This window comes from Pecten maximus, chromosome 11 (assembly GCF_902652985.1).
Source record: "Pecten maximus chromosome 11, xPecMax1.1, whole genome shotgun sequence".
Lineage (NCBI taxonomy): Eukaryota > Metazoa > Mollusca > Bivalvia > Pectinida > Pectinidae > Pecten > Pecten maximus.
Genome location: NC_047025.1, coordinates 27,404,331 through 27,420,864, shown reverse-complemented (window position 1 = coordinate 27,420,864; position 16,534 = coordinate 27,404,331). Strand labels below are relative to the sequence as shown.

General features: G+C 36.7%; 2 protein-coding genes across 3 annotated transcripts; one reads left to right on the top strand and one right to left on the bottom strand.

Annotated features, from left to right (window-relative positions):
• Window positions 1-511: 511 nt before the first annotated feature.
• LOC117337730 (bifunctional peptidase and arginyl-hydroxylase JMJD5-like) lies at window positions 512-4,859 on the top strand. Of its 2 annotated transcripts, none has more exons than XM_033898828.1 (2): window positions 512-676; window positions 3,429-4,859. In XM_033898828.1, exon 2 carries the CDS (start codon window positions 3,438-3,440, stop codon window positions 4,842-4,844), a length of 1,407 nt encoding a protein of 468 aa, XP_033754719.1. In that variant the 5' UTR covers window positions 512-676; window positions 3,429-3,437; the 3' UTR covers window positions 4,845-4,859. The 2 variants fall into 2 exon arrangements, with proteins under 2 accessions (XP_033754719.1, XP_033754720.1); XM_033898829.1 differs by lacking the exon at window positions 512-676 and adding an exon at window positions 1,918-2,086.
• A 2,779-nt stretch (window positions 4,860-7,638) lies between these two features.
• LOC117337729 lies at window positions 7,639-13,902 on the bottom strand. The gene is made up of 4 exons (XM_033898827.1): window positions 13,103-13,902; window positions 10,278-10,658; window positions 9,760-9,869; window positions 7,639-9,432 (listed from the first exon to the last, which is right to left on the bottom strand). The coding sequence occupies exons 2-4, from the start codon at window positions 10,656-10,658 to the stop codon at window positions 7,701-7,703; spliced, it is 2,223 nt and encodes a 740-aa protein (XP_033754718.1). The 5' UTR covers window positions 13,103-13,902; the 3' UTR covers window positions 7,639-7,700.
• Between the last annotated feature and the right edge of the window lie 2,632 nt (window positions 13,903-16,534).

Genomic DNA, 16,534 nt, shown 5'->3' with positions numbered 1-16,534 from the left:
CATTTTCAAGATGGAAGTACAGTGTATATACTTCAGTGATTCTTTGATTAACAAAAATACTCCATAGTTTAGCTCATAAGGTACGAAATTCCAATGAGCGTATATTATGGTGAATGATCTGTCGTCCATCAGTCAGCTTATAACTTCTTCTCTAAGCAGATAGGTACTGGTTTTTGGTCAGGAGCTATCTGATGTTTGGGGGGGTGTACAATAAAATGTCCCAATATGAATAACCTTGACCTTTTTACAATGTCAAAATATTCAAATATTTTAAAACGTTCGCTTTTCTTCTCAAGATCCACAGTCCTGATATTATGTCAGATGACTTCAGTTACAATTCACAACTGAAATGTTACACGAGGTCAACACACTATTTCATCATTAATCCTTACTATCTATGTCGGCCTTTCAGACCCGGACCTCTTGTTAAACTTCACCATAAATATGCCTAGACGTCCCTCGGTTAGAAATAAGGTATATTTCAAAGGGTCTTGACACGTTCGTATCCCAGAGAATGAAAAAGTAACCTCAGAGTCAGACCGCTAGGGATTGGGTATCGCGAAGCTAATCCTCTGTGATTTTGTGTAGTGCTGCCTTAATAAGTAGATCAACTTTACAATACGAGTTGCCTCCCCTGAACAGGAAATCGAGGAAGGAAAAGGGAAGGAACGCACAGGTAAGGTTTTAACTGTTTTAAGTGGAACAATCACGGTGTCATAATCACCATAGTACTCAGATACATTTAATGCTGTCCACGTGTATGCATAAACGCATGAATGAATCCATATGTCACGTTTACATGGCGACACGTGTTTCCACTGAACCCAAAAGGCTACAGGGACCTGAGCATGTACGTAAAATGACTGTTAGCTTGGCTGTTTCAGTTTATAAAGTTTAGAACAACCCATTATTTTATCTGTATCCTTGTGGTAGGCATCACCTCTTGCTCAGCACGTACATCCTTTAAACATTCATTTTTCATTGGCATAAAATAGAACCCTGTCGTACCTATATCTGTCTATAGTCGCGATCTAATGTGTTGCAGCTTTCAGTTTTGTTATTTTCCTTTTGGTTGTTTACACATCCCTACTGCTAGTACGTCAATCGTATAAATAATGCCATACACAAGGACCTGAGAACTTTCCATTTCATGCACAGTTTCAGGCTTTTAGAGCGCATGAAAACGTAATAAGCAGAGAGGCCATTATGAATTTAAAATTTTAATAGCCCCCCCCCCCCCCCCCCCCCTTCTAAAAGAGAGAGAGAGAGAGAGTGGGAAAAAAGAATAATATATGTAAAAAAAATAACAAAAAACAAAACAACTCTGAACCTGCTATACATAACATGGAATATCCAAATACACATAGACTGAAACAAATTGTCAGGTTCCCTGTGGTACCAAATAATGTACGACTCCCTTCTCCAGTTCGGGATGTCTTATTTTACAGTGGAGGCTTGTTTAGTATGTTTACATTGGTGAGGGTCCACCTTTCCCTTTATCGTCACCAGCGCATATAATTTTCATTGGAACCCTTCAGGTAACTTGATATATCTGTCATAATACATGTATTTCCCAGAGACGTAAATGAGATGCATACATACAAGACTGGTTAAAGTTGAGTACTTTATTGTGCAGATTTTAATGTATCATCTTATCCAATACAATTACATGTTAAAAGTAGTGCTGTCAATGATCGACTCAGCGTGGCTTCTAGAACAGAATATGACTATTATTACGTTAACACACAAATTTGTACGTCCTTAGCCTGCGTTTAGCACATTTTAGGGAAGGTCCAAATACTCATAGACTAGCAAATTCTCAGTTCCCTGTGTTTTTGCTTACATCCAACTCATCCATAAGACCTTGATAAGGCAATTGTAAATGTAAACTTCATTATTTTACAACAATTGCGAAACAAGTTACATCAACTATTGTTAATCTGTAGTCACGCTTGTTGGCCCAGACGAAAGCACGCGAGGGGGACTTAATGTGGGAGGAAACCGGAGTATCCGGGGAAAACCCACGTACTCTGGTTATGCATGATGATGACGATGGTGATAACTGATGTAACAACTATGGGCCGCGGTAAGGCTGTTATCCAATGATAACTATTGTAGCGACTCGTCTATTGGCCATGGTAAGGCAGTTATTCATTGAAAACTGATGTAATAATTCGACAATGGGCCGTGGCAATTGGTGCATGTATGGCTGTTGAGATGTCGTGATGTAATTACTAATTAACGTGATTATTCATAATTGTTTCAAAATATTTCATGTCCGTGACAACATGCTATCAATGTACATGTATTTTGAGACAAGGCACATCCATACATGAATACCAATACGTTAGAATGCTGATAAGTCTAGTCATTGTCATTAGGAAGATGTCTGACCTTTCCAATAAAAGATTTTACGTCGTTAAAACTTTTGATCTTTCCCTTTTGAAGTTTAACTAGTCTAAAATTGCCTCAGGTTTTACTTATACAAATCTCCATTTATATACTTCATAGATTAATTAGCCAAGTTATATCTTTATAAAACTGCGCATCAAAGATTCCTCTGGTGTTCCACAATCCTGGGCCAGTTTCATCAATATTTCTTAACTTAAGGAAATTCATGAACTGAAAAGTTTCCATAAGGAAGCATTACAGAATTTAAGGAATGTTCCCTAACTAAGATTTTCCCCTCAATTTTGTTCATATGTAAAATTTTAAGTAAGGAATGTTGGTGAAACCGAGGTTAGATATTATACTAAAGTTGAGGGGTTTGGGGCTCGGAGGAGTCTGGTTCGAATCTCGGACTGGTCTTTATATACTGCTCCAATCCTGATGTATTTGGTGTCCGATTAAATATTTCAACGAATGATGGTGTACATGCATGCTCAATTTTCTCATTTTGACGGAAGATAGCTGCTTGTAGTTGTATATGATCCGGTCTATTGAATAACATCAATAGGTTCTCAGTTCGACCACGGACTTGGATACATGTCCTTAGTTCGACACATGGTACATATATGACCGTCGTATATTGTTAAATCCTAAAACGTCATCATCCCATCAGGATCAACCTGTCGAAACATTAAAACAAGTACGGAACCAAGTACAATGTATAACATTTCGGGCTGTTTATTATAGCTTTTGCGGGTAGGTTGTTATCCGGTCATCCAAACAGACGATGTTCTGATTGGTTGAAAGTAAAAAAAAAAGGAGACTTGACAAGAAGATTTTTCGTATTGTAAGAAGGTGACATGAATACATTTATTCTGAAATACAAATACTATCCTAGACACACATTTGGTTGTAAATAGTAAATGTTAAATATACCTGTTATGTTCTGCTTCTTTTTCTTGGATTAAGAAAGTGCGATTTGCCTACAGGATTAAATAAAATGTTAAGAAATGCATTCAACTTTTCACTTCCTTTTACAGGTATTCAAAATGGCGACGAGCATTGTTAGAAAGGTAATGGAAGACGTCCCGGAATCGAGTACAACTCTCATCGGTTGTGTGACGACCCCGAACGAAATGGCGCCATCTATCGTCAATCTTCTGTGTCGCATGATTGATACGTTCCTCGGTAAAGAGTACGAGCTTTGTATCAAGTTGTGTGACCCTTTACTGGACATAACATGGGAGAAACTAAACACTGGGCACTGGAAGGACGTCCATCTTTGCTGGCGACACACATACTCGCTCATATCACTGCTGAAGGGCGTGAGTCAGGTAGCCATAGCAACCAGTTGTATAGACTATACCGGAAGTGACGAACACAAGGACAATCTGGCAAGCTGTATTAAAACTTTTGATATGGGTCTTTTAATGGGGGCACCTATTTTTGGGAACATTCTTTCTAAGATGTCGCTACATGTTCATGATTGGTTGGGTGCAAATATGATTTCGGAAGGGTCATCTTTGGATTGGTCATTTCAAACCGGTAAGTATTTGACAAATGAAAGTGATTCTGAATCAAGTCGATTGTTTGAATCTGATTATCATTACTCTGAAGGCAATGAAAGTCCAAAGAGACAAAAGATGGAACCTAACATTGAAATAGATACGAAGAACGGAATTAAGCGAGTTAGCTGCCCTTCCATGGAGCTCTTTCGAAAAGAGTATTTGTATACAAAGCAACCGGTGATTATAACAAATGCAATGAGCCATTGGCCGGCTATGAACAATAGGAGATGGTCTCTTAATTACCTCCGGAAAATAGCCGGCTATAGAACGGTTCCGATAGAAATAGGCTCGAAGTATACAGATGACAAATGGACCCAGAAATTAATGACAGTTAGTGAATTCATAGACCAATTTCTCACAATAGAAACGTCAAATGTGAAGACTGACAAAGGTTCAAGGTTGAAACAGGACGAACCCATCGGATATTTAGCTCAACATCAACTTTTTAATCAAATACCAGAACTACAGGACGACATTGTGATACCCGATTATTGTCTCCTGGGCGGAACCGGAAGTGAGTATTCTAATACAAGCGATGAGGACGTTGAGGATGTTGATATCAATGCTTGGTTCGGACCAAAGGGAACGATATCTCCTCTTCACCACGACCCAAAAGAGAACTTCCTTGCTCAGGTTGTTGGTCGTAAGTACATTCGACTGTATTCTGAGGCCATGACTCCTTATTTATACCCACATGATGGTTTCATGGACAACACTAGTCGGGTTGATGTGGAAAATCCTGATTACGTGACTTTCCCGCGCTTTAAGAACGCCACCTACCAGGATTGTGTTCTGAACGAAGGAGAAATGCTCTTCATCCCACGGAAGTGCTGGCATTTTGTGAAATCTCTGTCAGTTAGTTTTTCTGTCAGTTTCTGGTGGAAGTAAATCTATTGTATCGAACGTTGCATAGTAGTTTCTTTTTCGTATAGCCGTATGATATTCTTTTGGCCCCGGATATGACGCGACAGGTGGCGTTACTGGTCAAGATGAAGTTTGTGATTGGTCAATGTAGCGGTAAATGCAAAATGCAGATATGCAGTTAAAAACGAAACAAAGTTAAGATTGAATGCAAGCTTAATAAGCAGATGTATCTATATTCCTGATTCAAATGCAGTCTTATTATTACCAAAAATGATTCAAACTGATATCATTTTGTTATCCATGGACCGTGCTAATACGCATTAGTTCGTTAATTTATTTCACCAGCAGTTTTACATTATAACCACCAGCATTAAAACTATGCCGTGTATCTTTTTAAAAGATATTTCTTGTTCAAACGATAATATGGAAGAGTGAATCACAGGGACTTGGCACGAATTTTCAACTTCACGGTCCGTATATCTGTATCGTACTAAACGAATCGTGAAGTTAAGAATTTAAGTCCCTGTGAGTAGAATCGGTACAATTATCGACTACTTCATTGACTCACTATAACTACCGGAGATTTTCACCTTGATACACGGTGCATAACGAGCAGAGCTCATATTTCGTTACATATATACTGTAGGTTAAGGGGAGACGTTATAAGTCTTATCCAATCATATCCATCGTTACAAATCGGGAATGTCAGTCTCAATAATTTCCGTTAGCTAGAACACGACAGCTAACACATATTGTATATGTTAACAAAAACGTGTACATTGATAGTCTGGTCTCCGTACAGTGCTTTTGTTCCTACCAGTCACTTCCTTTTCTGTTGTGGTCATAATGAAGGAGACCATATCCTTGTTCTGGTGACCTCCTGACCTCTGTTAAGCTAACCGATCTATCTGCCCAGTCCCTGTGTCGTGTTTCTATCTAAGTAACAATAGGTCAATGATGTTGCTTGTCACTATGCCACGTGTCCTCAGTTGAGAGAGAAAACAAGCCCGGCAATGCTTAATATAAATCCCCAACCTACTGGTCTTATTTCCCTACTTACGAGCCATATACCTGTAATATACGTATGTATAAAATTATGGAGGGTGGGTTAGAAATTCCAAGTCATTGTGGATTTGCTGTCCACATGCATGTGAACTTGAGCAAGGCTAGGTCACAAAGAAAAGTTAACACGGACATCTCTACATACTAGCTTACTTTAAATAAATAACCTTCACAATAAATCAGTATAAACTCCCTCTAAAATAAGTGATGCTATTATTTATTGTAATTATTTGTGATTCTTGCAAATTTCTTAGATTTAACGCATTTCTCATTCTGGTATGATTTACTTTTAAAAAGTGGCAACATATCTACGCATATCACGTAAGGTTTCTTAGCGTACAAATGTACATGTAATAGAAAGCTTTAATTTCGTTCAATTAATTTAATAAGGAAGCAATATAACATCTTAAACAGACGCATTGACCAATATTGTAGCGTATAACTTTAATTAGGAACACAGTCGAATAAGGTAGCACTCAGCCTTAAATCGGGATATAATCGAATAAAGTGGCATAAATAGCCTTGATAAAGGACATAATCGAATAAGAAAGCATGCAGTTTTAATTAGGAAATATTCGAATAAGGTAGCATATACCCTCAAGTAGAGAAGTCATTGAAAAGGGTGGCATATAGGCTTAAATAGACATTATCGTATAAGGTGGCACATATAGCCTTAAATAGGGACATACTCGGATAAGCTAGCATAAAGTCTTAATGAAGTAGCGGAACATTCGGATAAGGTGGCATGTAGCCTTAAATAGGGACACTATCTAATAAGGTAGCATATATCCTAAGTAGATAAGTAATCGGATAAGGTGGGATATAGCCTTAAATAGAGAAAAAAATCGAATAAGGTAATATAAAGTCATAATTAAGTAGCGAAATATTCGAATAAGGTAGCATATATCCTAAGTAGAGAAATAATCGAATAAGGTGGCATATAGCCTTAAATAGGGACATAATCGAATAAGGTACACTTGTAACAATATGATCTAAGGTAGGCACGAATAAACATAAAATACACAAATACATGTATTTAGCCCTACTTATGTGATAGAATCGAAAATTGTAGCATATAGCCTTAAGTAGGCGCGTAGTCGAATGTAACAGCTTCGCAGCTGGTAGATGTTAGGACTTGATTCGTGACACGTGACAAAGTTTGCTTGTATCCCGTATTAATCATATTGTTATGGCCATTTTTTGTTACATACTGGTCGTTTGGTGACGTATATTTGCATTGTCATAATCATTTCATATAAGTTCTGAAGTTAACGGACATTCACATGAATGTTTTTAAAGTATCTCTCTTTTTTGTATATGTACATATACTGTATACAACTGTATATATTTTTTCGTATATAAATAAAAAAATAAATTTTATTTTAATCATTATGTTAAAATAAAAAATAAAAAATATAATCAATATAACTAATATGCAACTAAATGGTTATCTATTAACTGTGAATTTACGTGGAAGTTGCCAAAAAGAATCTTGGACAATGTGTAAAACTGTCTGAATATGTGTAACTGTTGATGAGAAACCTGCAGATGGAATAACTGATATCAACTGCTGTAATTAATAAACATATTTAAGATTTTTCAGAAATTAAGAAAACAACATTCAAAATGTTGAAAAGGGTGTTTTTTTAATGGTTTGAATACGGTGACCTAAATCATGTATTTTCGGCTGGCAGTGTTATAGACTTCTAAGAATCAAAGTCTATACTTATATTAAGAAATAAACAATACAACACAATTTGTTCAGTGACATTGTAATAACAAAGAGACGAGACAAAAAACAGAAAGGAAATAAATTATTTAACATAAAAATCTCACAGCAATTCTGTCATGATTCAAAATTGGTAAACCCCCTGAAAAGTCCCAAACTAACCGGACGGCGTCCCCATAGTCTGTTCCGTACATTTTAGGAGGATATGAAGTTATTTGCATTGCTCCAGAACAAGGAACAAATCGTCCTGATTTTCGACAATATGGTTGACATACCCTTCCGCACTCATCGTATGTGGTGAAAAGTACTTCCGTCAAATGTTTTTCTGGACTTTTTACCGCTATATAAGCAATCGAGGAAGAAAACGGTTGCATCGCGTTAAGTAGTGCAAATTCTCGATAGGTACCGTGGTAGTTCAGACCATTGCTGTGGACCATCATTTTCATGAAAACAGAATCATGTCTGTCTTCTTTACACTGTTGGTCTCCGCGCTCGGGTTTAGGTATAAATTGATCCTTTAAACTAGAATATTGTGTAGGATCATATAAGTCTACAGTGTCAACCATTTTTGAGCTATGAATTGGAAAAACGTTAAACTTTTGAAGTTGGGGATTTCGCTTTAACACAATCTGAACGGGAACATAAACCCAAACTCTTGTGTCTGTTATTCCGTTCATTTCAAATAGGTTTTGTATGGCATGCGGTGGCTCTTTGACCGGACATATTTCGCCCATACTTCTAAAAGTTTGTAACTGTTCATCGGCCCCGTTTCCTTTTCCTAAACTCCTTTTTGCTCTGGTACCGAAGAAATTTGGCGGAAATGGCGGCATTTGTCTATTTGAATTTTGTTGTGGCTGTGGTGCTATCGGGGTTTGTTGTGACCACATGTTGGGCCTACCACGTGACTGGGGTCCACCAGGGGGCATTTGTCTCCCTCGTGATTGGGCTCCAACAGGAGGTAATTGCCGTCCACGCGACTGAGCTAAGTTTGTGTTCCTTGTCCCTCCTCGTGTTCGTGACGCACTTCCGTTGCGGGACATCGGTCTCGGACGTTGGTTGTTGCCGGAACGGGAAGTTGGTCTTGCTCTAGCTGTGCCCATTCTGGACGGACTTCCGTTGCCAAAGGCTTGAGACTCGGCTGCAGTGACACTTACGCAGTTAGGCGACCCGAATCGTACCTCACACCGGAGGTACTTAGTTCCACAAGTTGTCTGCCGGTATGTGCATGTGGGAGAGTTCTCGTACGTGTAAATCTGTGACGTGTATATATCACTCAGACCGTGAATCATGTTGAGTTTTCCGAAACCCATTTTAGATGTCGGGGACTGTGACGCCGGACCAAATCTCCGGGGATAGTCTGTGGTAGGATTTACCCCGGCTCTACGCTGGTTCACACGAAATAGTTCCCACAAATAATCCACAAAGGCGTGATGCAGGAAAAATACTGGATCAAACGCGGAATGTTCGGCTGGCGCCATTATACCGCCAATCCACTTATGAACCTCACCGTGTCGGATTTCAAAGTCAAATGGAGGCTGCGCATGCGGCTCTGTAATGTCTGACATTCTGACTCGCGATAGTATAGCTTGTGTCTGTCTGTTCGACAGCAGTTGGCCCTCCTGACCCAAGTTTCGGACTAGAGGACCCGAAGGGGTTTGCCAGTAAGCAAATGGTCCGTTAACGACTCTCCCAAAGCCGTTACCGATGAATTCCCCTGTCCACATCACAGAAAGGCTCGGATTGGTAAGACGTTCATCCATCCGTGAATCCCAGTACGGCAAAATCACAGAGGGAACTTTCTGGCGAAGGGCATTCTCGTATCTGGTGAGTAAAAAAATGAAAATTAAAAATATGGCCGATAAAGTTAAAAAAAATACGACATACATGTACATGTATTAAAAAATATGTAAGATTTGACACAAAAAGATGGATAAACTGCTTTTCATTGACTCAGATCAAACAAAATGGTACACGTGAATACAACAAAATAGTTCTTTATCCGGCATTTATAAACGGTTTGATAACTTAGCTTGTTTTGTTGTTATATGTTATATAACAACCGTAAACAGAATATTGATAACAACTAAACATACAGTACACCAAGCAAAATTTAACCTGTACAAGTAAAGTCTTCTATTTCCTACTTACATGATAAGCATGACCCTGTGCCAACCTAGAAAGGCAGCGCCATGATGGATATCGTCTCCGAGTTTCTGATGAAGATTGGCTAATGCGTCATACCGATTTGGTTGTATAGACTGAAAAGAAACACATGTACATGTATAGAACTTGGGGAAAATTAACTCGTCGATGGTTTTTAACTCTGTGTCAGATTGTGTTTCTTAGGCAACGCTCATTTTAAACCTTTAAGCATAAGGAAATCTTACTTTGATGTAAAGCAGAAAAAAGTGTTGACCTGATATCACAGCCAGCAACAGAATGTGGGGGAGTGTTAACATTAAAATAATTGATGTCGAATACCGATGGGAACTTTATTTCGCAAATTATTCTCTTGTACAAGTTTATGTTATCCTCAAATGATCAAAGGGAGTATTTCTCTGTGTGTGTTTCATACTGGTGACATACAACTGAAGCCGCAACGACGAATGAAAATGTAAAAATGAAATTTAAAAGATTTGGTGTTTGTGTTGGAGAAGATTACTTACCGAATCTGCTTTCAGCATTTGTATTGCTCTATGGTAATTCCGTCGTTGTGTGTCCGTCAGACGACGGTACTCCTGTCGAACTCTCAATGGTTCAACCTGTCGCTTCCGCCTTTCTCCTTCCGTCATGCGCAGAAGCTCTTCTACCCACTGATTAGTTTCACTAGAAATGTTATGCCACAATCTTTTAGCCATGTGCCATCGGAACTTTTGTACACACCAACTGTGGCTACAGTCCCAACGTGGATCGGTGGCATTGCTATGGAAACGCTTTTCTTCAAAGCATTGTAAGATTTCTTCTGGTGGATAGATGGCGCGGAATCTGGCGGATATAATGTGGATCATGGCGGCTAGGCCAAAGAACGATACGGCAAACCACTGCATCTGAAAACGACCGAATACACGCTTAATTTCATGACAACATAATTAAGAATATGTCTTAGTATCAACTTGATAATTTACATACACGTGTTAAGTGAAAATGAATATATGATTATTAACATAAATCGACTAGTCTACACGCAATGTCATAAAGATACTCTTTAATGAAATACTATTGAATATTTCCATAAGCTATGTAGAGTATTCTATTTGTCTTTAGAAAATATATTTCATGGGGTCACTGATTATAAGTGAGATAATCTGCATGCCTAGGCCTTGACGCCAATGTAGTTCCCAAAATTAGGAATTTTAGGACAAATCTTGTAAACCATGCAGCATGTTTTTGCGGTAGCCCGCGTGGAAATGTCTTTCGCTCCTTTTTAGAATATCGTATTTTTGTAAGTAAAAAATTATACTCTCATCCAAAATTTTAACTCCCTAAAGATGTATATTGTGAGAAGGCATAGATTAGTTGTTCATTGTTGATTGACAATACATGTTTATTTAAATCAAATCAGCGAAAACAAACATAACGCATACGTTGATAGGATGAGGTATGAGTAAAAAAAACGACGCATTATTGTAATTGATATTCAACGCTCTCGTGAATATCATCACAGTATATTTATATACTTGACCTATTGTGTTTCACGCCAAGTGATGATGAGGTCATGGCATTTCGTTTCTTTCAATCACGGCCAGTGATAAACAATCCATTCACGACATAAGATATATCTTTGATGTAATTAACTTGATGATTTAATGATAAGTTAATTAGCGTGTTATCAGAATATTTAATCTCTGGTGACTTTAATTAAAACATTAGATAATGAGAGGCGACCTTTCTGTAATTATAGCTCATGTTTTAATTATCTATGTACAAAGCGTTATACGTATCATGATTTGCTTTTATAGACTTATTCTTAGTCCATAGAAATTTTAAAATAACGCCGGAGATGTAATTGTAAATTAGTGTGTATATTTTGTGTGGTGATGGTATCAGATTAATACACTAGTTATAAAATTAACTGAAGAACAAAGATAAATGTCTATAGAAGTAATTATCATTATGAAAGTATAAGTGAAGAAACGAGATTTAATTAATTAAAATCGAACATGTATGCTCTTACCGTCATTCTTATTTGCTTTTCTTTCTTTATAATCAATATAAGTATACTGTGTCGCTATCACAATCTTTGTAATATATATTTGTGGAGAGGGCTTTTACAAGTTATTAAAATACAAACAATAAAATACGTTCAAAACAATAAATAGACCAGGGCGTGTTTGAGGGAATGAATGAATAAATAAAAAGACACCGGTATAGAACGATTAATAAAAGAATGAATAAATTAGTGAATGAATAGAAAGAATGATAGAGAGAATGTAAAGTTAGAAAACACCATATTCTGTTACATGACTCTAAAAATGTCGATGCAATGTCTTGTAATATATGGACAGTAAAAAAAATCCCAATAACTTAAACAAGGGTCGTGATTATTGGTGACTGGATTAACAAGGGTCCGGATTTTATGAACAAGTTTTTGCATTGAGTAATAGATTTAAGTCCACTTATAAAAATTCACTTCAATTTATTTCCGAATGAAACACAGCATATAGGATAACAAAATATTCATATACATGTATATGTATACATATTGCAAATTGAATGACAAGATGGCGGAGGACACAACACCAGTAATATAATTGGCAGTGGCTTAACGAAAGTCCGAATTATAGAGGTAGCTGGATTAACGAGAGTCCTTATTAATGATAACATTATTGAATATCTGGATTAATGAGGTTCGTAACTGGATTAACGAGGGCCCTGATTAATAATGATAACTTTATTGAAGATTTGGATAAATGAGGTTCGTAGCTGGATTAACGAGAGTCCTGATTAATAATGATAACTTTATTGAGGGTCTGGATTAATGAAGTTCGTAGCTGGATTAACGAGGGTCAAGATTAGTTATATCTTCAGTATCGAAGGTCTATTGTATCTAAAACAAGTTTCAGAATATTTGTTTTAGTTTAAGTCTGAGTTTATTAATTGATGAATATTAGGCAACCCACAAAATTCTAACAAAAGTATTGAAAATATAAATATATTAATGTAAAATTCTTAAATCAGAAAAAGATTTATTTTAAGTCTATTTCAGTTTTTTTAGATGACTTAAAAGAAGTTCTGTTAACGATATCTTGTCCTGTTTCCTAACTTCAAAATCTTCGATGATTTTTTGACAATGTCACAATGTGGAAGCACCAACAGTAATACAATGATGTTCGTATTGAGATTTGATAGCGTGTATTCTCAGTATACTAAGTATAATTCCTCGTTGATTTGCATTGTAGGTAACATTTCTCAAATATTAACATGACAGAAAGTTACAAAGTCTTAACAATGCCTGTCATTTTTCATTGTAAGAACATTCCTTCATACATACCTTGGCTTTTAATCAGCGGGATCTCAGTTAGGACGCCTCACTCATAACCTCGCCGGGAATTGATGGTTTGCTGTGTTTTCTATATCAATCACTCGCAATTGACTCTAGCAAAAAACAATTGTTACTCCTCAAATACATGTAATGTCATTCTGACATGCGCAGTTTGTCACCTTACTCAATATTTTAGACCTTAGTGTATTTCACATTGTATCATACCACCACCATTTGAAAACTGACGTAAAAACTTCTGAATACGACATAATATATAATTCCCAAGATCTTAAAAGGTCAGTGACGATCAGTATTCAGGAGAGACCTTTCCCAAAGTAGACACACAAAGTCATATTTAGTTTATGATTTAAATATTTAGTAGACAAGGTCAAATTGGTTCAAAGGTCAAAGAGCAGCACATACCAGCCAACAGTGCATATATGTCGTTATTGAGGAAATTAGAAAATAAATTGTCAACTTTGAAATGAACCAAAAACGGACGCGTTACCTAACCTTATGTCCCCTTATAGCCTACACTGTTTTTATTTAGTCCTTTTTTAATATGAAGCATGAAGGTAACATTTTGATTCATGTTATTTTTATTAATTGGTAATTAAGACTCTACAAAAATATATGTGTGTGTGCAGTGTATATTTATATATATGTATATATATTGTCGTGGGGTTCAAAATGGCCAACTGTAGATGATATAAATATATTAATGTCTTTGTTTATACACATCAGAAATTGGATTTGAATATTTTACTTTCGCAGCTTACAAATATAATTAATGGACTTAGTTTATAGATTAGGGAGGAAGGCGTAGGCTGCAGTTTATTTTAAATACTTTTATTGATCTTATGCTAATGAATGTTTATAAAAAAAATAAACAAAGGATTTCAATATCAAACATGGAGCTTCCCTTGCATTGAAAACAATAACTGTTCGATTTTTTGTTGTTTTTTCAGTTGACAAATTATTTTACAGCAAGCATTACGAAAATTGCCAAAGAAAACATATTATGTCATTTCGATGCAAATGATAGTTTAAAACATTTTAAAACAGTCACACAATTTGTTTGTCTATAACCGAGGATATAGTTATAGAGATGGGTATTCTAAAAAAAATCGTAGCGTTGGACCCTCTTTGTCTTTCTTTCTTAACCTTGTAATTATGAATTTTTGTTGAGGTGGGTTTCCGTTTACAATAACCCAGGAGAGGTATGTTAACCGAGATGAAGGCGAGCTTAATACATGTACAGTGTATATATTTTCGCGTTTTGTAGCGGATTTTTACAAAAGTTTGCAAACCAATTTTTTTCATACCCCTATGAAACTAAAAAAATAATTGACATCAACGCTTATAATTAATTTTTGAAATTGAATTTCAAAATTAAAACATGTTTCTGTACAATTTTTCGCGCCATTTTCGGATTTTTTTTTCATTTAAGCATTGAACGGCTTTCAGTTGGCATTCATATTGACTATGAATGCCAACTGAAAGCCGTTCAATACTTATATTTACCATCTGCGATTTTTTATTTGTCGTGCGATTTTTTTTTTGAAATTTTCAAATTCAAATTTCAGTTGGCAGTTCATAAGCTGGTGAACTCGCAACTGAATTGGTAGGGTTATATAGTGGCAGTGCCATACAATGGTAAATATAGAGGTATGAACAAAATCTCAACCAATCAGAAAGCCGCATTTTGCGTACAAACAATCGAAAATTAATCATTTCTTAATGAATGTGATATGGTGCTACTTACGCAAATTTTCGCACTTGAGGACCACTAAAATGAAGGCAAAATACTAAAAGTGTATTAGTGGCTCCACAGGCATTTATAGGAATAAAACATTAGACCCTACTCCTACTATATGAACAGAAACATGTATGTATTGTCATATATCTGATATGAGTAAGGGTCTATATTTTTTCCCCCCAATAAATACTAACTAGATGCAGACACCTGTGTTGTCATGTACATAATAATACTGATAATCTTTTCAGGAAACCATACTAAGTAACGGTGACAATCGATACTAAATATAGTAGACACGGAATCAAATAAAAACTTAGTCGATTGGTTAGATCGGTTGAAACATTTTAAAAAATGATGACGTCATCTTGTCGACTCATCCATCAATATAACGAGCATTTCAGATTTTTTAAAATTTCTGTCAGTACCGCGGTAACCACAGGGCTTTGAACCATATGTATCGACGTAGGGCACACATGTAAGTAAATGTCATACTGGCAGTGTCAGGCGATTTATTATCATCATTTACATGATGTATAGGCAAAATATGATTACTTATCAAATATATTTCCTTCTACGTGTGAGTAAAGATGAAACCGGTGTCCAACAATTTAATTAGAAATACATATATTACAGTTGTGTATTTTTAAACAGATGAACTGCATAATTAAATGTAATTAAGATGACGACCACATCTAAACAACTACACACGTGTATATGTATGAAGAAAATTGACCAATACTCTCGCTTGTTAAAAAGACACCATGAGTGTCTGTCTAAACGAGCTTCAGACTGACCGAGTAGTCTTCCACCCTACCCATATATAGTCATGTAGCTGTTTGTTGAGGTCAATCACTGCTAAGTCTATATGTATAGCACTCGGGTATAACCCTACTGATACCCCTACTGTTATCCACTACTGATACCCCTACTGTTATCCACTACTGATACCCCTACTGTTATCCACTACTGATACCCCTACTGTTATCCACTACTGATAACCCTACTGTTATCCACTACTGATACCCATACTGTTATCCACTACTGATACCCCTACTGTCATCCTCTACTGATACCCCTACTGTCATCCTCTACTGATACCCATACTGTTATCCTCTACTGATACCCCTACTGTCATCCTCTACTGATACCCCTACTGTCATCCTCTACTGATACCCATACTGTCATCCTCTACTGATACCCCTACTGTCATCCTCTACTGATACCCCTACTGTTATCCACTACTGATACCCCTAATGTTATCTTCTATTGATAATCCAACTGTTATCCACTACTGATAACCCTACTGTCATCCTCTACTGATAACCCTACTGTTATCCTCTACTGATGACCCTACTGTTATCCACTACTGATGACCCTACTGTTATCCACTACTGATAATCCAACTGTTATCCACTACTGATACCCCTACTGTTATCCACTACTGATACCCCTACTGTTATCCACTACTGATACCCCTACTGTTATCCACTACTGATAATCCAACTGTTATCCACTACTGATAACCCTACTGTTATCCACTACTGATAATCCAACTGTTATCCACTACTGATAACCCTACTGTTATCCACTACTGATAACCCTACTGTTATCCACTACTGATAATCCAACTGTTATCCACTACTGATAATCCAACTGTTATCCTCTACTGATAACCCTACTGT

Coding starts and splice junctions, on each gene's coding strand:
- LOC117337730 (XM_033898828.1), top strand. CDS start 3,438: ATGGCGACGAGCATTGTTAGAAAGGTAATGGAAGACGTCCCGGAATCG.
- LOC117337729 (XM_033898827.1), bottom strand. CDS start 10,658: ATGCAGTGGTTTGCCGTATCGTTCTTTGGCCTAGCCGCCATGATCCAC. Junction 9,870..10,277: donor AAATGCTGAAAGCAGATTCG/GTAAGTAATCTT, acceptor GTTTCTTTTCAG/TCTATACAACCAAATCGGTA. Junction 9,433..9,759: donor CACAGGGTCATGCTTATCAT/GTAAGTAGGAAA, acceptor TTTACTCACCAG/ATACGAGAATGCCCTTCGCC.